This window comes from Chiloscyllium punctatum, chromosome 1 (genome assembly GCF_047496795.1).
Source record: "Chiloscyllium punctatum isolate Juve2018m chromosome 1, sChiPun1.3, whole genome shotgun sequence".
Classification (NCBI taxonomy): Eukaryota; Metazoa; Chordata; class Chondrichthyes; order Orectolobiformes; family Hemiscylliidae; genus Chiloscyllium; species Chiloscyllium punctatum.
Genome location: NC_092739.1, coordinates 136,831,899 through 136,850,231, shown reverse-complemented (window position 1 = coordinate 136,850,231; position 18,333 = coordinate 136,831,899). Strand labels below are relative to the sequence as shown.

Below are 18,333 nucleotides of genomic sequence, written 5' to 3'. Positions count from 1 at the left end.
AAAAAGTCCCACACAAGGGGCTGTTAGCTCAGGAAAGAAGTTAGCTAAGGAATTGAGAGAATGCGGATGGGAAACTGGTTGAATGGCAGGAAACAGAGACTCAAATTGGCAGGACATGATGAGTGGTGTCTTGTGGGGATCTGTGTTGGTGCCTCAATTATTCACAAGATTCGTTAATGACTTATATAATGGTGTAAAAAGTCAAATATTCAAATTTTGCCATCATAGGCAGCATTGTCATACAGATATATAGCATGGAAACAGACTCTTTGGTCCAACTCGTCCATACTGACCAGATATCCGGTATAAATTTAATCTCATTTGCCAGCATTTGGCACACATCCCTCTAAACCCTTCCTATTCATATACCCATTTAGATGCATTTTAATTGTTGTAATAATATCAATCTCCACCACTTCTCTGGCAGCTTATTCCATACACGTACCACCCTCTACATGAAAAAGTTGCCCTTTAGGTTCCTTTTATATCTTCCCCCGTACCTCAAACCCATGACCACTTGTTTTGGACTTCACCATCCCAGGGAAAAGACCTTGCCTATTTATCCTATTCATGCCCCTCATGATTTACAAAGCTCTAGAAGGTCACCCTTCAACCTCTGACACTGCAGGGAATAGCCCCAGCCTATTCAGCCTCTCCCTATCGCTCAAACACTCCAACCCTGACAACATTGCTGTAAATTTTTCTGAACCCTTTCAAGTTTCACAACATCCTTCCTAAAGCAGGGAGACCAGAATTGCACTCAATGCTCCAAAAGTATCCAAACCAATGTCCTGTACAGCTGCAACATGACCTCCCAACTCCTATACTCAATGCACTGACCAATAAAAGCAAACATACAAAACACCTTCTTCACTATCCTGCCTAACTGTGACACCACTTCCAAGGAACTATAAACCCGCACTCAACGCCTTTTTGTTCAGCAACACTCCCCAGGACCTTGCCATTAAGTGTATAGGTCCTGCTCCCTAATTTGCCTTTCCAAAATACAGCACCTCACATTTATCTAAATTAAACTCCATCTGCCATTCCTCAGCCCATTGGCCCATCTGTACTTTGAAGTAACTTTATTCGCTGTCAACTAAAACCTCCAATTTTAGTGGTATCTGCGAACTTACTAACCATACTTCCTATGTTCACATCCAAATCATTTATATAAATAATGAAAAGCAGTGGACCCAGCACCAATCCTTGTGGCACATTGCTGGTCACAGGCCTCCAGTCTGGAAAGCAAACTTCCACCACCACCCTTAGTCCCCTACATTTGAGCCAGTTCTGTATCCAAATGTCTCGTTATCCCTGAATTCCACGTGATCTAACCTTGCTAATAAGTCTACTATGAGGAACCTTGTTGAATGCCTTACTGAAATCCATATATATCTTATTTACCCTCATCAATCTTCTTTGTTATTTCTTCAAAAAACTCAATCAAGATAGTGAGACATAATTAAGCCATGTTGATCAGGTATTGGGAAATGTATCCACTTTACGAGTTTTCAGACATCCAGCAAACCACTTTCTCTGTAGTATGGACATTTTTCAAGATGTTGCTATTTATTCCCCCACATTCTATATCTTCCATTTCCTTCTCCAAAGTAAACACTTATGCAAAATAATTATAACAGGGTGTTGATCGCTTAGGTGAATGGGAAAAGCTGTGGCAGATGGATTTTAATATAAGCAACTGTGAGGTTATCCATTTTGGAGAAAGGATGGATTCTTATTCCACATTTTGGAAGGCATAAAATTCAATAAAGTGGATGTCCAATAAGATTTGGGGGTTCAGGTGCATAGCTATTTAAATGCCACAAACAGGTGCAGAAAATAGTTGAGAAGGCTAATGAAATGCTGGCCTTCATATCTAAAAGGCTGGAGTTTAAGGATCTGAGCAAATCTGGGCACCACAGCTTAGGAAGGATGTGTTGGTCCTTAAGAACATTCAACACAGGTTTACAAGGACAATATCTGGATTTCAGGAGTTAAATTGTGAGGAGGAGTTAGAAAAATTTGGCCTTTATTCACTAGAATTTAGAAGGTCAAGGTGTGATCTAACTGAGGTCTTCAGGATATTAATAGGCAGATAACTGAGTAGATAAACATAAACTATTTCCATTGTTTAAAGATTTTAGAACCAGGGACATAGTCTAAGAATTATGGTCAGATCATTCAGGAGAGATGTCACAAAGCATTTCTACACATGTAATGGAGGTTCGGAACTCTCTTCCTAAAGCAGCAGTCCATAGTTATTCAATTGTTAAATTTAAATCTGAGATAGACAATTTTTATCAAGAGATATAGGCCCAAGGCAGGCATATGGAATTAGCCCACAGATCCGCCATGATCTTACTGAGGGGATGAATGTCCAACTCATGCTCCTATGTTTCTAAATGGTACTAGCTGTGTTAATAGCCAGAGAGCAGCACTACTAATGGATAACCTACAGAAACAGGCAAGGGGATTATAATTACACAATTGTTAACTCCTGACAGCTCAATGTAATTCAACTCACACACTTGTGAAGTTGGACATTTTCATTACTTCTTCTACCTTTATAGTCTATGTTTTGGTCTATTTTTCTGTGTTTTAAGATGGGGCCGGAGAGTGGTGACACTAAACAACACTTTTCACAGTATTTTCCAACAAGATACACCTGACAATAAATAAGTGAAATCAAACCACCTTCCTGCTGTTCACCTGGATGATTGCTGTGTGTAGCCAGTGCTACTCATTAACTGCATGCATCAGCTATACATCCCAAAACCATACTTGTTGGTACTAATTAAAGTCAATTTGCAGTATTAAAGGGGATGTGCTCTGTGGCTGGAGCTGGTGCGGGAGCTATGCAGGAAATTAACCTGACTGGAGAAATAGTGAAATCTATCATGGGCATGAGAGAGAGAGAGAGAGAGAGAGAGAGAGAGAGAGAGAGAGAGAGAGCGAGCGAGCGAGAGCGAGAGCTCCAAGGATGTCAAGTACTACACAATAAGTCTTGATGTAAGAGGTGACAAGAAGACGCAACATCCTATATTTACAAGGGGGCAAAGAGGCTTTCCAAACTCTTGGTCAGAAAACAGTGTTTGCACCTCTATAATTTCCTTGTAGATTTATTCCCACTTATAGGTGGCCTATACACACTGAGCAATGAAACTGCAGTTTTTTAGTTCCCTAATTCTAACCAATTCAGTTTTGTCCTTGATCTCTTAGGGGCTAACTCTTTCTACAGCACTGCAATTACTTTCATTAACCAATATTGCCACCCATTTTCTTCCTTTCCTATCTTACTAAACACCTTGTAAGAAGAAATATATATCACCCAGTCCCAGCCTTCCTGGAGCAAATTCTCTGTTATAGCCATAGTGTCATAATTGCTCATGACAATTTGCACCTGTAACTCACCAATCTCACCCACTATAATCTGAGGATTTATATATATATTGTTATGAAGATGTGGGTGTACTGTATCTTTAAGAGAGTTAAAAGCAACAGAATTACCTGATAGAACCAAGTGTTCTGAAAAGAAATATAATGTAACAATTGGTTAAACAACTCAATTAGCTGGTTGCTTGGAAACAACAAAACATATTTGAATTAGGCCAATCAGTTTAAATTATACTCTGAAAAATACCAAACTCCAATCCAGTTTGAATTTAGTATATTGACAATCTTAAAAGCCAATAACACAATCAGATGCTTTGAGAGTATAAGACTGGGGAATATTGAACAGTTGAGAATTGAACATTTATTCAAAGAACAGCTACTGCGGGTCCTTGATAAATATATACCTATTAGGCAGAGAGGTAGTTGTTGAGAGAGGGAGTTATGGTTTACTAAAGAGGTTGAAGCTCTTTCAAGAGGAAGAAGAAGGCTTATGTGAGAATGAGGCATGAAGGTTCAGTTAAGGGGAAGAGAGTTATAAGTTAGCCAGAAAAAAACTAAAGAAAGGGCTAAGTAAAGCCAGGAGGGGACATGAGACATTGTTGGCAGATAGGATCAAGGAAAACCCTAAGGCCTTTATTTTTGGAATATCAGGAATAAAAGAATGACTACAGTAAGATTAGGGCCAATCAAAGATAGGAGTGGAAAGTTGTGTGTGGAATCTGAGGACATGGGAAAGTGCTTAATGAGTACTTTTCATCAGTATTCACATTGGAAAAGGGCACTGTTTGTGAGAATACAAGTGATCAAGGCTACTAGATTAGATGGGATTGAGATTGACAAAGAGGAGGTTTTAGTAATTTTGGAGGATCTGAAATAGTTAAGATTTCTGGGCCGAATGGGATTTATCCTCGGATTCTCTGGGAAGCTAGGGAGGAGATGGCAGAGCCTTTGGCTTCGTTTTTTTTTATTATTATGTTATCATTGTCGACAGGAGTAGTGCCAGAAAAGTGGAAGACAGCAAATGTTGTTCCCTTGTTTAAGAAGGGGAGTCGGGACAACCCTGGTAATTATAGATCAGTGAGCCTTACTTCGGTTGTGGGTAAGGTGTTGGAAAAGGTTATAAGAGATAGGATTTATAATCATCTGGCTAGGAATACATTTTGATTAGGGATAGTCAACACAGATTTATGAAGGGTAGGTCACGCCTCACCAACCTTATTGAGATCTTTGAGAAGGTGACAAAACAAGTGGATGAAGGTAAGGCAGTTGATGTGGTGTATATGGACTTCAGTAAGGCATTTGATAAGGTTCCACACGGTAGGCTATTCCACAAAATAAGGAGTTTTGGAATAGAAGGTGATTGAGTGGTTTCGATCAGAAATTGGTCTCCTGGAAGCAGACAGAGGGTGGCAGTTGATGAGAAATGTTCATCCTGGAACTCCGTTATCAGTGGTGTGCCGTAAGGATCTGTTTTGGGTCCACTGCTGTTTGTCATTTTTATAAATGAACTGGATGTGGAGCATAGAAGGATTGGTTAGTAAATTTGCAGATGACACTAAGGTAGGCAGAGTTGTGGATACTGCCGAAAGGTGTTGTAGGTTACGGAGGGACATAGATAAGAATGCAAAGCTGGGCTGAGAAGTGGCAAATGGAGCTTAATACGGAAAAGTGTGAGGTAGTTCACTTCGGAAGAAGTAACAAGAATGCAGAGTACTGGGCTAATGGTAAAATTCTTGGCAGTGTAAATGAACAGAGAGATCTCAGTGTCCTGATGCATTAATCCCTAAAAGTTGCCACCGAGGTGATAGGGTTGTTAAGAAGGCATATGGTGTGTTGCCATTTATTGGTAGAAGGATTGAGTTTCGGAGCCAAGAGGCCATGCTTCAGCTGTACAAGACACTGGTAAGGTCGCACCTGGAGTATTGTGTGCAGTTGTGGTCACTGCATGAGAGGTAGGATGTGGAAGCTTTGGAAAGAGTTCAGAGGAGATTTACTAGGATGTTGCCTGGTATGGAAGGAAGGTCTTAAGAGGAAAAGCTAAGGGAACTGAGGCTGTTTTCATTAGAGAGAAGGAAGTTGAGAGGTGACTTAATCAAGACATACAAGATAATCAGAGGGTTAGATAGGGTGGAAAGTGAGAGCCCTTTTCTTCAGATGGTGAAGGCTAGCACAAGGAGACATAGATTTAAATTGAGAGGTGGTAGATTTAGGATAGATATTAGGGGTAGTTTCTTCATTCAGATAGTAGTAGGGGCGTGAAACGGCCTGCCTGCAACAGTAGTAGACTCGCTGACGTTAAGGGCATTTAAATGGGCATGGGACATACATATGGATTACAATGGAACGGTGTAGGTTAGATGTGTATCAGATTATTTTCACAGGTCAGTGCAACATCAAGGGCCGAAGGATCTGTGCTGTGCTGTAACGTTCTATGTGCTATGAGAGAAGAACTGCCAAGCCAACGACATCTGCACACTGCTCAGTATCGATCAGTAATCTGTGAAGCAGGATGTCCAAGAAGACAAAACGAAGACCAAAATACAGGGGAGAATGAAAGCTGCCTGGTTTTGAGATAAGATGTTTTATTTTGTAAATCATAATCAGGAGTTTTATCAGACTAGTATTAAAGAAAGGAAGGTAATAGATAGTTTAAACTAAGAACTTGTGAATAGTTGTTAACTTTTACCTTAAGTAGTTCTTAGCCACTCGAATTTTTACAGAGTACTGCATGGGATAAATCTTTTCTGTGTTGTTGATTTTAAATTGAGCAGGAGGGTTTACCTCGTATTGTAATAGTTTGGGGGCTTGGGTCCACAATTTGAACAGATTTAGACAGGTTTGAATAGATTTGGGGCTACGAAAAGTCCCAGCAGATTTAAACACTTGCAGGTTAGTATCCTAGATCTTTAAATAAACTGTAGGTGAGGCAATTTGTTTAATTTTGGTGACTTGTGGTTGATTACACTACAAGTGAGAGAAATGGCTCTTAAAATTGCTAAAGAGGTTCTGGGATTTGAAGCTGATTCTCAAATTTGCCAAGAAAGTTTAGAAGGAAAGAAAAAGGCCATATTTTTAGAGTTAGCAAATAAATTAGATTTGGGTTTAACTAAGGACAAAAGTAAAGCTGAAATTGTAAGGGAATTACTCAAACACTTAGGCGTATCAGAGAAACCGACAAGTGCAGCAGATTACATTTGGGAAAAATTGAGTTAGAAGATAAATGAATGGAGAGAGGAAGAGAGAGAGAGAGAGAGAGAAAGAGGGGGGAGAGAAGGTTCTTAGCTGAGCAAACAGAGAGAAGAAAGGGAAAGACAAAAAGAGAGAGATCTAAATTTGAGAAGTTGCAACATAGTCATCAAAGTCAACTTAACAGGATGCAGATTAAAAAAGAAGGGATTGATATATACAGTTATGTCAAAACTCTGGTACATTTTGATGAGAAAGATGTTGAAGCCTTTATTTCATATGAAAAATTGGCTAGACAGATGGAGTGGTCCGAGGATTAATGGGCAATGCTAGTTCAGACAAAACTGGTAGGTAGAGCTTGTGAGGTATTTGCTGCACTGTCAGATGAAGTTTCAAGCGATTATGAAGAGGTTAAACAGGCTATTTTAAGTGCTTATGAATTGGTACCAGAAGTGCACAGACAGCAGTTCAGGAACACAAAAAAGAAACCAGGTTAAACTAATGCTGAGTTCGAAAAAATTAACCATAAGTAATATAATGTAACATTTGGTCGAACAACTTGGTTAGCTGGTTATCTGGAAATGACAAAACCGTTTCAAATTAGGCCAATCAGTTTAGACTATACCCCGAAACATACCAAACTCCAGTCAAGTTTGAATAAAGTATATTGACAATCTTAAAAGCCAATGACACAATCCGATGCTTTGAGGTATAAGACCGGGGAAATTGAATATTTAAGAGGAGAACTGCCAAGCCAACGACCTCTGCACACTGCCCAGAAAGTAGCTCTCTTAAAAGGTACCTTTTATCGATCAGTAACCTGTGAAGGAGGATGCCCAAGAAGAAGGAACAAAGTCTGAAATATCAATAAAAACAAAAGCTACCTGGTTTTGAGATACGAGCTGAAAATGTGTTGCTGGAAAAGCACAGCAGGTCAGGCAGCATCCAAGGAGCAGGAGAATAGACGTTTCTTCAGGAATGGTTTTGAGAAGACATTTTGTTTCATAATTCGTAATCAGGAGTTTTATTGGACTAGTATTATAGAAGGGACGGTAAAAGATAGTTTAGAGTAAGGACTTGGAAATATTTGTTAGTTAATTATTTTCTGTTCTACTTTAACAAATAAAGTTGTTGATTTTTATCTTAAATAGTTCTTGGCCACTCGAACTTTTACAGATTACTGCACAGGATAAATCTTTTCCATATTGCTGGTTTTAAATTGAGCAGGACAGTTTACTCTGTGTCGTAACAATACATTGTAACCCTGGTTTACAAAGTTTTAATTTCTCCCAGAATCAAATTCCACTTATTAATTTACTATTCTGTATTCTCGTGCTAACTGTCGCTCTGAATTTTCTGTGCACCCTAATATTCCCGTCTAATAATTAATCTTAGTTCCAACACCCCTGCTGATATATATTAAACACTCCCCAAGGACATTAGCAAAATGCTCCACTAGGTACTCAGTCCCAGCCCTGTTCAGGTGCAACTGTCCGGCTTTCCCACAGTCTCTGCTAGCCACATTGGAGTCTAAATCCGTTCCTCCGAACCATTTTTCCAGCCACATATTCAATCTGTTTTATCCTCCTATTTCTACACTGATTTACGCATAGCACTGGAAATTACTACTTTTGAGGTTCTGTTTATTCATTTTCTACCTAGCTCTTAAATTCTGACTGAATCACAGAATTATTATGGCACAGGAAGAGAGCATTTGGTCCATTAAGTGCACATTGGCTACCTAAGCATTTTAATTTTAGTGTTAATCTCCTGCATTTTCCCGTAACCCTGCACACTGATTTATTATTTAAATAGAAACAATGTCTTCTTGAATGCTTCAACTCAACATGCTCTTACCACACCTCCAGACAATGTACTCCACACCTCAACTACTTGCTGCGTGAAAGACTTTTATTCTCACCTCACATTTGCTTCTTTTGCAAAACTCCGGTTCTCGATCAGTTTACACATGGGAACAGTTGCTCCCAGCCACTCTGTGTTTCTCCTTACTAACTGCAGGACCACAACCCCCCATCCTGCCTACTTCATTAGTGCAAATGTAGAACACAACCTCTGACTGTTTTCCACCACCAGAGGATTGCTCCAAAGCCACTGTGTGAAATCCTTGGTCTGGGCACCAGAAAGGCAACATACCATCCTGGAATCCGGTTTATAGCTGCAGAAATGTCTGTCTGATCTTCTAACAGAAGCGCATGGCAAGGGTCAAGGCCAGGGAATACAATTACAACTGCCAGACGCAACCAACTGTATCAGTACTGCCCAAAGAACTATACCCTATCGCTCACTACAATATTTTCTGTCACTCAGGACACATATTAAAGATTCACAGCCTCTAGTACAGTCTCATACACTTAACATTACTGCCATTACTTCCCCCTCCTTTGACTAAAAGCTTTCCATTCAGTCTTTTTTTCTTTCAGATTCCCAAGTGCTGTTTTGGCCATGCAATACAGAATAATGATGAAGACCCAGCATCATCACACAATTTCATACTTATATCACCAGCTCAGACACTGACACTGTAGGTGTTGTTAAAGAAAAAGTGGGGCTTGCATTTGGTGAGCTGCTGGCTATAAGTGGAGCCAAATCAGGAGTATGATTTATTAACCTCCACTTGGCTGGACGGGTGCAGCTCCAACAATACTCAAGAAGCTTGACACCATCCAGGACAAAGCAGCCCACTTGACTGGCACCACATTCATAAGTTTCCACTCCCTCCACCACTGACACTCCGTCATAGCAGAGGTGCACTGCAAGATCCTCAGACAGTACCTTCCAAACCCATGACCACTTCTGCCTAGAAGGACAAGGGCAGCAGATACTTAGGAACGCCACCTACAATATCTCCTCCAGACCACTCACCATCCTCACTTGGAAGTATGTCACCACTGGGTCAAACTCTTGGAATTCCCTCCTTAATGGCATTGTGGGTCAACCCACAGCAGGCGGACTAAGAGGTGCAAGAAGACAGCTCAACACCACTTTCTCAAGGACAACTAGAGATGGGCAATAAATGCTGACCAGCCAGTGACGCCATGTCCCATGATCCATGAGTGAATAAAAAATAAGATATCTCACATATCATAGCACCCAAAATTAAGGACGGCCCTCTCTCCATCCTCCCTCTTCTGACAGCTTATTACCATCACACCCTCGTTCCTGTAAAGACTCCATTCCATTTTCCCAGTTTTTTTGTCTCTGTCGCATCTGTTCTGATGATGCCACTTCCACAGAGAGGTCTCAGAAATGTCTACCTTTTCCTGAATTAAGGATTGCTTGCACTTCTGCCCTTACCCCTTCCATTCCCTCCCACAACAATGACAGGGTCCCCTTGGTCCTCACTTACCATCCCCCCACCTGCCACATTCAAAGGATTGTAAGCTGCCATTTCTATCACCTCCAATAGAATGCCATAACTAGGCACTATTCCCCTCCCCACCCTCATTAGCATTCTGCAGGGACCATCCCCTCTGGGACACATTAGTCCACTCCTCTTCCACTCCCAATATTCCCCTACAACCCCACGGCACCTCTTTATGCAATCATGGAAGGTGTAACAGCTTCCCGTTTACATCCTCCTTCCTTACAATCCAAGGCCCTGGACACACCTTGCCGATGAAGTAGCAATTTACCTGCACTTCAGTCAATGTAGTCTGCTGTATTCACTACTTACAATGTGATCTCCTCTACACTGGAGAGACAAAACACAGGTGACTGACCACTTAGCAGAATACCTACACTTTGTGCACAAAAATGACCGTTGAATTTCCAGGTGCTTGCTATTTCAACACACCACATGTGATCTAACACCAACATCTCTATCCCAGGTCTACTGTAGTATTCCAGCAAGCTTGAAGAGCAACAGCTCATTTTCTACTTGGGGCCTATGTAGTCTCTAGGAGTCAACATTGAGTTCAATAACTTTACAGCCAGATTCCATCCTTCTATACCTATAGTTTTTACCCATTCCCACACCTGGTCCTGTTATGACATGAGTTGTTTGTCGCACATTCTCTCCTCATAGGCATGTTATCACATATTCGGATTGCTTTCAGTACAGCTCACCCATTCTCTCCTTCTATTTGCTCTTATTCAGCTTTTCTTTTGTCCTGGTCTGCAATCCATAATCACCTTGTTTACCTATCCCTTTTATATCTCTCTCTCTTTCTCTCTGGGCTTCATTTCCAACCATCCACTCGCCTCATCTACCTACCTCACCACAAAAAACTTTGCCTTCCACATAAATACCAGATTTCCCTAGCTGCTGACAGTGCTGATGAACAGTCACTAGTCTTGAAATGTTAACTTTGCTTTCTTTCCACAGATGATGCCAGACCTGCTGAGTTTCACCAACAATTTTATTTTTGTTTCGGATCCCTAGCATCTGCAGTTCTTTGTTTTATTATTTGAGCTTATAATGTTATGTGTGTCTTCTGTCTCTTCTCCACATTATGCCGTCAGTTGTGTGAGATAGCGTGAAATCAGTGTTGCATACCAATTTATGTCATCCTTGCTCAGCAGATGTTAACTGCACCTTTACCAATCTGGTGTTCCGTGTCAGTCACTCCAAATATATATAATGCACCAGAGCGTCTAGCATCCAATTAATCAATCTTGTTCTGTATGGAAAGATTAACTTCGATAACCAAATGACAGTTCATGTGCTTCATGTGGTCTTTGAAAATGATTCAGTTGAAAGGCATTAAGGGAATGGTCCCTATCTCTGAGGCAGAAGGTCCAGGTTTAAATCCCACCTCCTCCAGGGGTGTGCAATAACATCTCTGAACAGGTTTATTAGAAAATACAACAAGGCAGGGAGTGTAGATAATGATCCAATCAGGAAAATGTAGAACAGAATTTGGAGTCAATCAAAGTACACATTTTCAGATTTGTTGATCTTGGGTTTTAAAGACCTATAGATTATCAGGGGAATATTGGGAAAAGTCAGGAGTTCCACATTTTTGATCTTCTGAGAAAGAATTGAGTTGAAGTAGGAGACAGTGACATGTATTTTGATCTTAACACAGTGAAGATAAAGTGAAGAAAATATCTTGTTGATGATGTCATTCAAGGAAGAAAGTCTGTTGTCCTTAACCATGTTCCGATAAACAACTCCATTCCGATAGCTATGTCTTTACTCTTAACTCACCTCTGGAGTTAGCCACTCAATTGTAATCAAAAATGTGGCTCACTCCTAATCTAGACAGGCAATTAAGACTGGCCTCATCAATAGTGGCCACATTCTATGAAGGAGTGAAAAAAGAATCCACATATTTGGAGCTTAATAAGAATAAGTATGATCGAGAGTACAGATAGATTAATGCTGAAACAGTAAGAACAGCATATACAGCTCACATAGAAACCTGTCAAACATTTGTCATAGTTCATATCCTTACACTTTTCAATATCTCTGATCTCACTGGGATATATTTCAATCTCGGTCTTGCCATCTGCCTCGTCCTTGCACAGCCATCGATGAGCAGGGAACATGTACTCTCTCCCATGTACAGGAACCTTAACTTGGACACTATCCAGGAACCAACCAGCTTGCAGTCCCACGTTGTCATGTCCAATCAATAAACGATTTAGCTTTTCAGAAGAAAAAAAGTTGTTATAGACGTTTCAAAGACATAAATTATCAATAGCCTTATTCAATCCTCTTCAAATATATAAATAAACTTCAGACACATTTAAAATCATTTGTAAGTATGAAATCAATACATAGAACATAGATCAATAGAGCACAGGAACCGGCCCTTGGGCCCATAGCGTGATGCCAAACATGATGCCAAATTAAACTAATCCCTTCTGTCTGCCCTTGGTCCACATCCCTCTATTCCTTGCATATTCATGTGCTTATCTAAGACACCTCTAAATATTCCTATCGTATTTGCTTCAACCTCCACCTCTCTCACCGTGTTCCAGACTCCTGTCACTCTCTGTATAAGAACTTGCTCCTCACATCTCCTTTGAACTTTCCCCCTCTCACCTTAAATGCATGCCCCCTTATATTAGACATCAGGAAAAAGATTCTGGCCATCAATGTCTATGCATCTCATAATTTTTATAGACTTCAAGTCTCCCCTCATCCTCTACCACTCCAAAGAAAAGAACTTGAGTTTTTCTAGCCTCCCCTTATAGCTCTTTCCCTCCAATCCAGGCAGCATCCTGGTAAACCTCTTCTGTACTCTGTCCAAAGCCTCCACATCCTTCCTGCAATTTGGCAATGAGAATTGGATGCAATACTTTAAGTGTGACCTAATCAAAGTCATATAAAGCTGCAACATGACATCCTGACTCTTGTATTCAATTGTCCAATCAATAAATGCAGGCATGCCATACGCCTTCTTTACCACCCTAACTAATTGAGTAGCTGCTTTCAGGAAGCTATCAACTTGAACTCCCAAGATCGCTCTGTACATCAATGCTATTCAGAGTCCTTCCATTAATTGCATATTTTTCCTTAACATTTGATTTCCCAAAGTGCAGCACCTCACATTTACCCAGATTAAACTCCATCTGCCATTTTTCCACCCATATCTGCAACTGATCTATATCCTGCTATATCTTTTAACAACTTTCTACACTACCCACAACTCCACCGATCTTTGTATTATCTGCAAACTTACTAACCCACCTTTCTACATTTTCATCCAAGTTATTTATATATATCGCCAAAGCAGAGGTCCCGGTATGGATCCCTGTGGAATACCACTTGTCACAAACCTCCAGCCAGAAAAACACCCTTCCACCATGACCCTCTGCCTTCTATGGGAAAGCCAATTCTGAATCCACGCGGTGTGGATCCTGTGCATCTTAATCCTCTGGATGAGCCTACCATGAGGACCTTGTCAAAACCTTACTAAACTCCATGTAAACAACATCCACTACTCTACCCACATCAATCACCTTTGTCACCTCTATGAAAAATTCAATAATTCAGTAAGGCTATATTGTCCATTAATGTTCTTCCTTATCATAGTTTATATCTAGCAATGTAATCTAAAAAGGGAAAGTTTCAACACAAATACTTTCTGATTCTTAAAAATATAATCAAACAAAGTATTTCTCCATTATTACACCTCCACTATGTACTGTCTCCCTGAAGCAATATGCATCCTGTCCTAATACTAGTGACACAAAATCTGTTGAGTTCATAGATTATTTTCTCAATTAACAACGAGTCTTACAATTGTTTGCATAACTTGCTGTAAATGGGAGGTAGTCTGATACTTCGATTTCTCATGCCAAGTACCTTAGACTTAGACTTCTAATTCAGCAACACTTACTGTAGATCCAAAATAAATCAGTTTTGCATTGTGGTCCTCTCCAGTAGAGAAATGACTATCACCCCACTAGTGAATTGCTGGATTCAAAACTAAGAACTAGCAATGAAGTGAATGCACTAACCCATTGCACCATTTAGTACCTTGTTATAAGTTCTGAAACATTAAGTTGCTGCTTATTTAAGGCACATGCACAACTTCACACCTAAACCTCCTTCATTGATTCTTTCACTGTTGTGCTTTGCGGTATTCCCAGCAATTTTCAATGATACTCAATTCACCAGAAATAATCTTTAACAATGAGTGTGCAAATGATATGGGTCCCACAATGAATAATTCAGACAAGTCAGTGGTTAGGATTAGTGGGAATGTCACAAAATATATGGGTTAGTGTTTGCATTAAAACAGCAGGCAAAAAAAAATTGATATAAGTCATTGACTGCTCATTCACTAATATGGTTTATGTTGTGTAATTCTAAACTATGTACTCTGCTAAATAATGATAGTGATTTTGGACTTATATTGCCATTCAATGGATAAATTCTTAAGACAATAATGCAATTAGTCAGCAACTTAGATAATAGCTCAGAGGCATGATCCACAATGTACACCAACATGTACTTACTTTTCCAATGTCCATTGTGTCAATAATGAAAACATCCACACGGCCTTGTTCAAAGTAATTTCCCAGGTCATTGTCGGAGATGGCTAGGGAATGCTTGCTGGTATCTCCCTTCTCTCCATACAGTTTGATGAAAACTTTTGAATCACTGCTAGCTCCAGACACATTGCCTGTCTTCACTATAACATGGTAACGGATATCTGAGAGATGCACATGAGGAACAATGTTTAATAAAAGATCACAGCTGCGCAGGTTCAAGAGGAAAATAAAGCAGTATTTGCATTTATATAACACCTTACATGACTTTAGCATGTCCAAAAATGCTGTAAAGATTTAGATTACGCTATTCGTTACCACTTGAACTTGATACATTTGTGCAATTGAAAATCAACAACCAGCATAGTTCAATAGCAGAAAACCTGATCCCTGACACATAATCTGTTGTCTAGTCCTGAACACATTCTGAAGGTGACTCAGGCCATTCACAGAATTGCTGTCCTTTTTGATTATGAGATGAATTTCTGATCCCATATTCTCTTCATAACCACGACTGTCTACTCCCAAAACCTGAAGTACACGGCATGCTCAAAATACAAGTCTGTCCCAAAATACCCACAAGCAAGCACATTAGCATTGAATGCAGGGGAGAAACACAAGGAGAGAGTGGGTAAGTAATGAGGTGAGGGAATAAGACGTACAGTGCATGGGGAGTGAGAGGTTGCTGACTAACTCTTTACTTCACAGCTCTCTTCTGGAGTTACTTTATTACCCCTTTTTAAACATTCCTCCCACTTTTCCCACTCCACAAGACGTTTACTTCAGCTGAGGTATTAATCTCTCATAGTATTATCAGCTGCCTTGAAAGACCCGTGGGAGATGTGTACTCGCTCATCGTTATCTTGGAAGGTGATTGCAGGGTTGGAGCGGAATGGCAGCTTCTCCACTGGTTTCTGGATTGTACAGCAATGAAGATCAATTCAGGAAAAAGGGATTGAAGGGGCAACCCTCCAGCATTCACACTATCACAACCAGTGAAAGAGGGATCGACAAACAAACTCTCCCTCTCATCTCATCTGTGGTGCACTTTAAGGTTGGGATAGATACTCAGTGTAATACTGATCCTCTTCAGGTGAGAATGTCTCAATAACTGACAGAAAATAGGACAACAATATGAACCTCTAGACCAACATCTGGATGCTTTTGCTCAACACTTCAGCCAACAGACTTGATCAAACAGCTAACAGCCACCGATGTTCAGAAGACAGCACCTCTCTCCTAGACTTAACGTCAGCCAAGCAGTTAGGATGGCCAGAGGTTGAGTGCTTAAGGGCTTTCTGCCATTTGCTATTGACTTTAAATTCCTCCTTCAAAGGATTATGAGCATTCTGTATTTGAACTGTCATTTATGACAGCTTGGTTTCCTACAATCAGCTTACTCTATATGAACAAATAAAGAATTCTTCTTTCATTCATGAGTTGTCATTACAATTGTACGGTTATCACTCATTCATGGGTGCCAGGGTGGCTCAATGGTTAGCACTGCTGCCTCACAGCACTAGGGACCAAGGTTTGGGCAATTGTCAGTGTGGAGTTTGCACGTTCTCCCTGTGTCTGTGTGGGTTTCCTCCAGTGCTCTGGTTTCCTCCATAGTTTAAAGATGTGCAGGTTAGGTGGATTGGCCATGGGAAATGTAGGGTTACATGGACGGGGTAGGTTGGTGGGTCAGGGTAGAATATTCTTCGGAGAGTTGGTGTGGACTTGATGGGCCAAATGGCCTGCTTCCAAATTGTAGAAATTCTATGATGATTATAGCAGCATGTTTTTTTCTCAGATAATAATTTATGGAACATTTGATGGAAAAAGGATGTTCTTCCCCATCATGGTATCATATTGGTATGAAGTGGTATATTGTGTTAATTGCATATGAACACTGGCTGTCTTATGTACAAGACACTTGTGACATTTTCTATAATATTTTCTTTCTCAGCCTTCAAAGCTTGATTTTGGTATACGAGTGGTACCAGCTGGGTCTTTAGTTCAACTGTTTCCTGTATCCAATCTAAGATTAATTTTCTTATATTAACTAGGACCTCTGCATACCAGCACTTGTTTTAAGGATTTGTGTAATCAAAGAAGCTAAAAAACTACGGTGGGCCTGCCATAACCCTCTTCAGTGTCCACACAGAACGCTGGAATGCCTGCTAAATGCTGTGGTCTGTTCTTAATTTTCAAAGTGGCCACTGCATCTCTGACATGATGTCTCTCTTTACAGTCACAATCTCCTAGAACCCATTTAAGAAGGGAGGGAGGGAGGGAAAATACAGGAAATCATAGGCTGTGTAGCCTGACCTTGGTCATAGTTAAGATTTTAACGTCCATTATTAAGGATGAGATGATGGATTACCTGGATGTGCACGACAAAATAGAGGTGAGTCAGCACAGTCTCGTCACGGGGACGTCATTCCTGTCAAATCTGTTAGAATTCTTTGACGAGGTAACGAGCAAGTTAGACAAAGGACAGCCAATGGACATGGTCTATTTGGATTTCCAATATACCTTTGATAACATGCCACACAGGAGGTTGGTGGTGGGGACAATATATTGGCATGGAGAGAGGGTTGGCTGATTGGCAGAAGCTGAGAGTATGGATAAAGGGATTTTTTTTTGAGGATAGCAGCTGTGGTTAGTTGAGTTCTGCAGGGGTCTGTGCTGTGATAGCTATGTGCGTTATACATTAGCGATCTGGACGAAGGAACTGAGAGCATTATTCATAAGTTTGCAAATGACACAAAGATAAGTGGAGGGACAGGTAGTGTTGAGGGAAGTGGGGAAGCTGCCTACCCATATTAATAGGTAGCTGCCTGGTTACTGAATATTGCCCCACCCCTGTATAATTTACAGCTTCCAGGTCCTGGTGACCGGCAGTTCTCCAATGTGTGTGGGATGAAGCTGCACTGAGGCATTGTACTGGGACTATATGGAAGATGGTTAAAAAAAAACAGAAACAGTAGAGAGGCAAAGTCTCTATTATTCTAAAGGTATCATGCAGACCAAGAGAATGTGATTTTGGATTAGTTTCTCTGTGCTTTTACTGCATCCACTCTGTACTAGCTAAGATAGAACAACCTGCCGTAAAGACAATTTTCCAAGTGGGATGATACCCCCTTCCTATCCTTAAACAGATACACTTCAGTGTTGGTACACCTAATTAAACTGTGGCATTGTTCCTATAGAGTGAAAATTCTCTGTTAAATTGAAAAGTACCACCAAATACAAAGAACCGTGTTTGACTCAGATTTACGAAGTTTAGAAAAATCTTTACTTACTTTTAAGCATCTGAGCATCTCCGAGGGGAACCAGCTCTCGAACAATTTGGCCATCATCCTCACCTTTATCCAGCCACCTGGTGATAAATACAGTAGTATTGGTTTCTTGTTCTACTTCACTATTCCTCTTAATATTTTTCTCTTGCTATCCCATGCAGAAACATCCAGTGTGAGCAGACAACACATATGGGAATGTTCTCCTTTAAGGTGGAGCTTATCAGAAGTTAAAATTCATAACCTGTAACATGGGAATTCCACAGCCTGCGCCTCTGGAGCTCCTTCCTCTTTGACGACAACCTTGTCAAGGTACCAGCCACAACTTCCACCTCTCCCATCATGTCCTATTCTCACCCTCATCACTTTCTTCAGACTTACTGCCTCAATAATAAACTCATCCGCCTGCAAGTAGGAAATACAGCAAGAAGTTGATGGGATTTACACTTCAATAGACTAACTCGGGGTACAAATATTGAGACAGGATCATTCAGCTAATGGA

At 40.5% G+C, this 18,333-nt stretch overlaps 1 protein-coding gene across 1 annotated transcript in view; it reads right to left on the bottom strand.

The window, feature by feature from the left end:
* loxhd1a (lipoxygenase homology PLAT domains 1a) overlaps positions 1-18,333 on the bottom strand; it is a 153,754-nt gene that overhangs the window by 60,815 nt on the left and 74,606 nt on the right. The window contains exons 14-17 of the mRNA XM_072574269.1: positions 18,076-18,236; positions 17,838-17,914; positions 14,515-14,711; positions 12,000-12,192 (exon numbers count right to left, since the gene is read on the bottom strand). Of these exons, the coding sequence (XP_072430370.1) occupies positions 12,000-12,192; positions 14,515-14,711; positions 17,838-17,914; positions 18,076-18,236 (628 nt within the window). The remainder of the gene's footprint in view (positions 1-11,999; positions 12,193-14,514; positions 14,712-17,837; positions 17,915-18,075; positions 18,237-18,333) is intronic.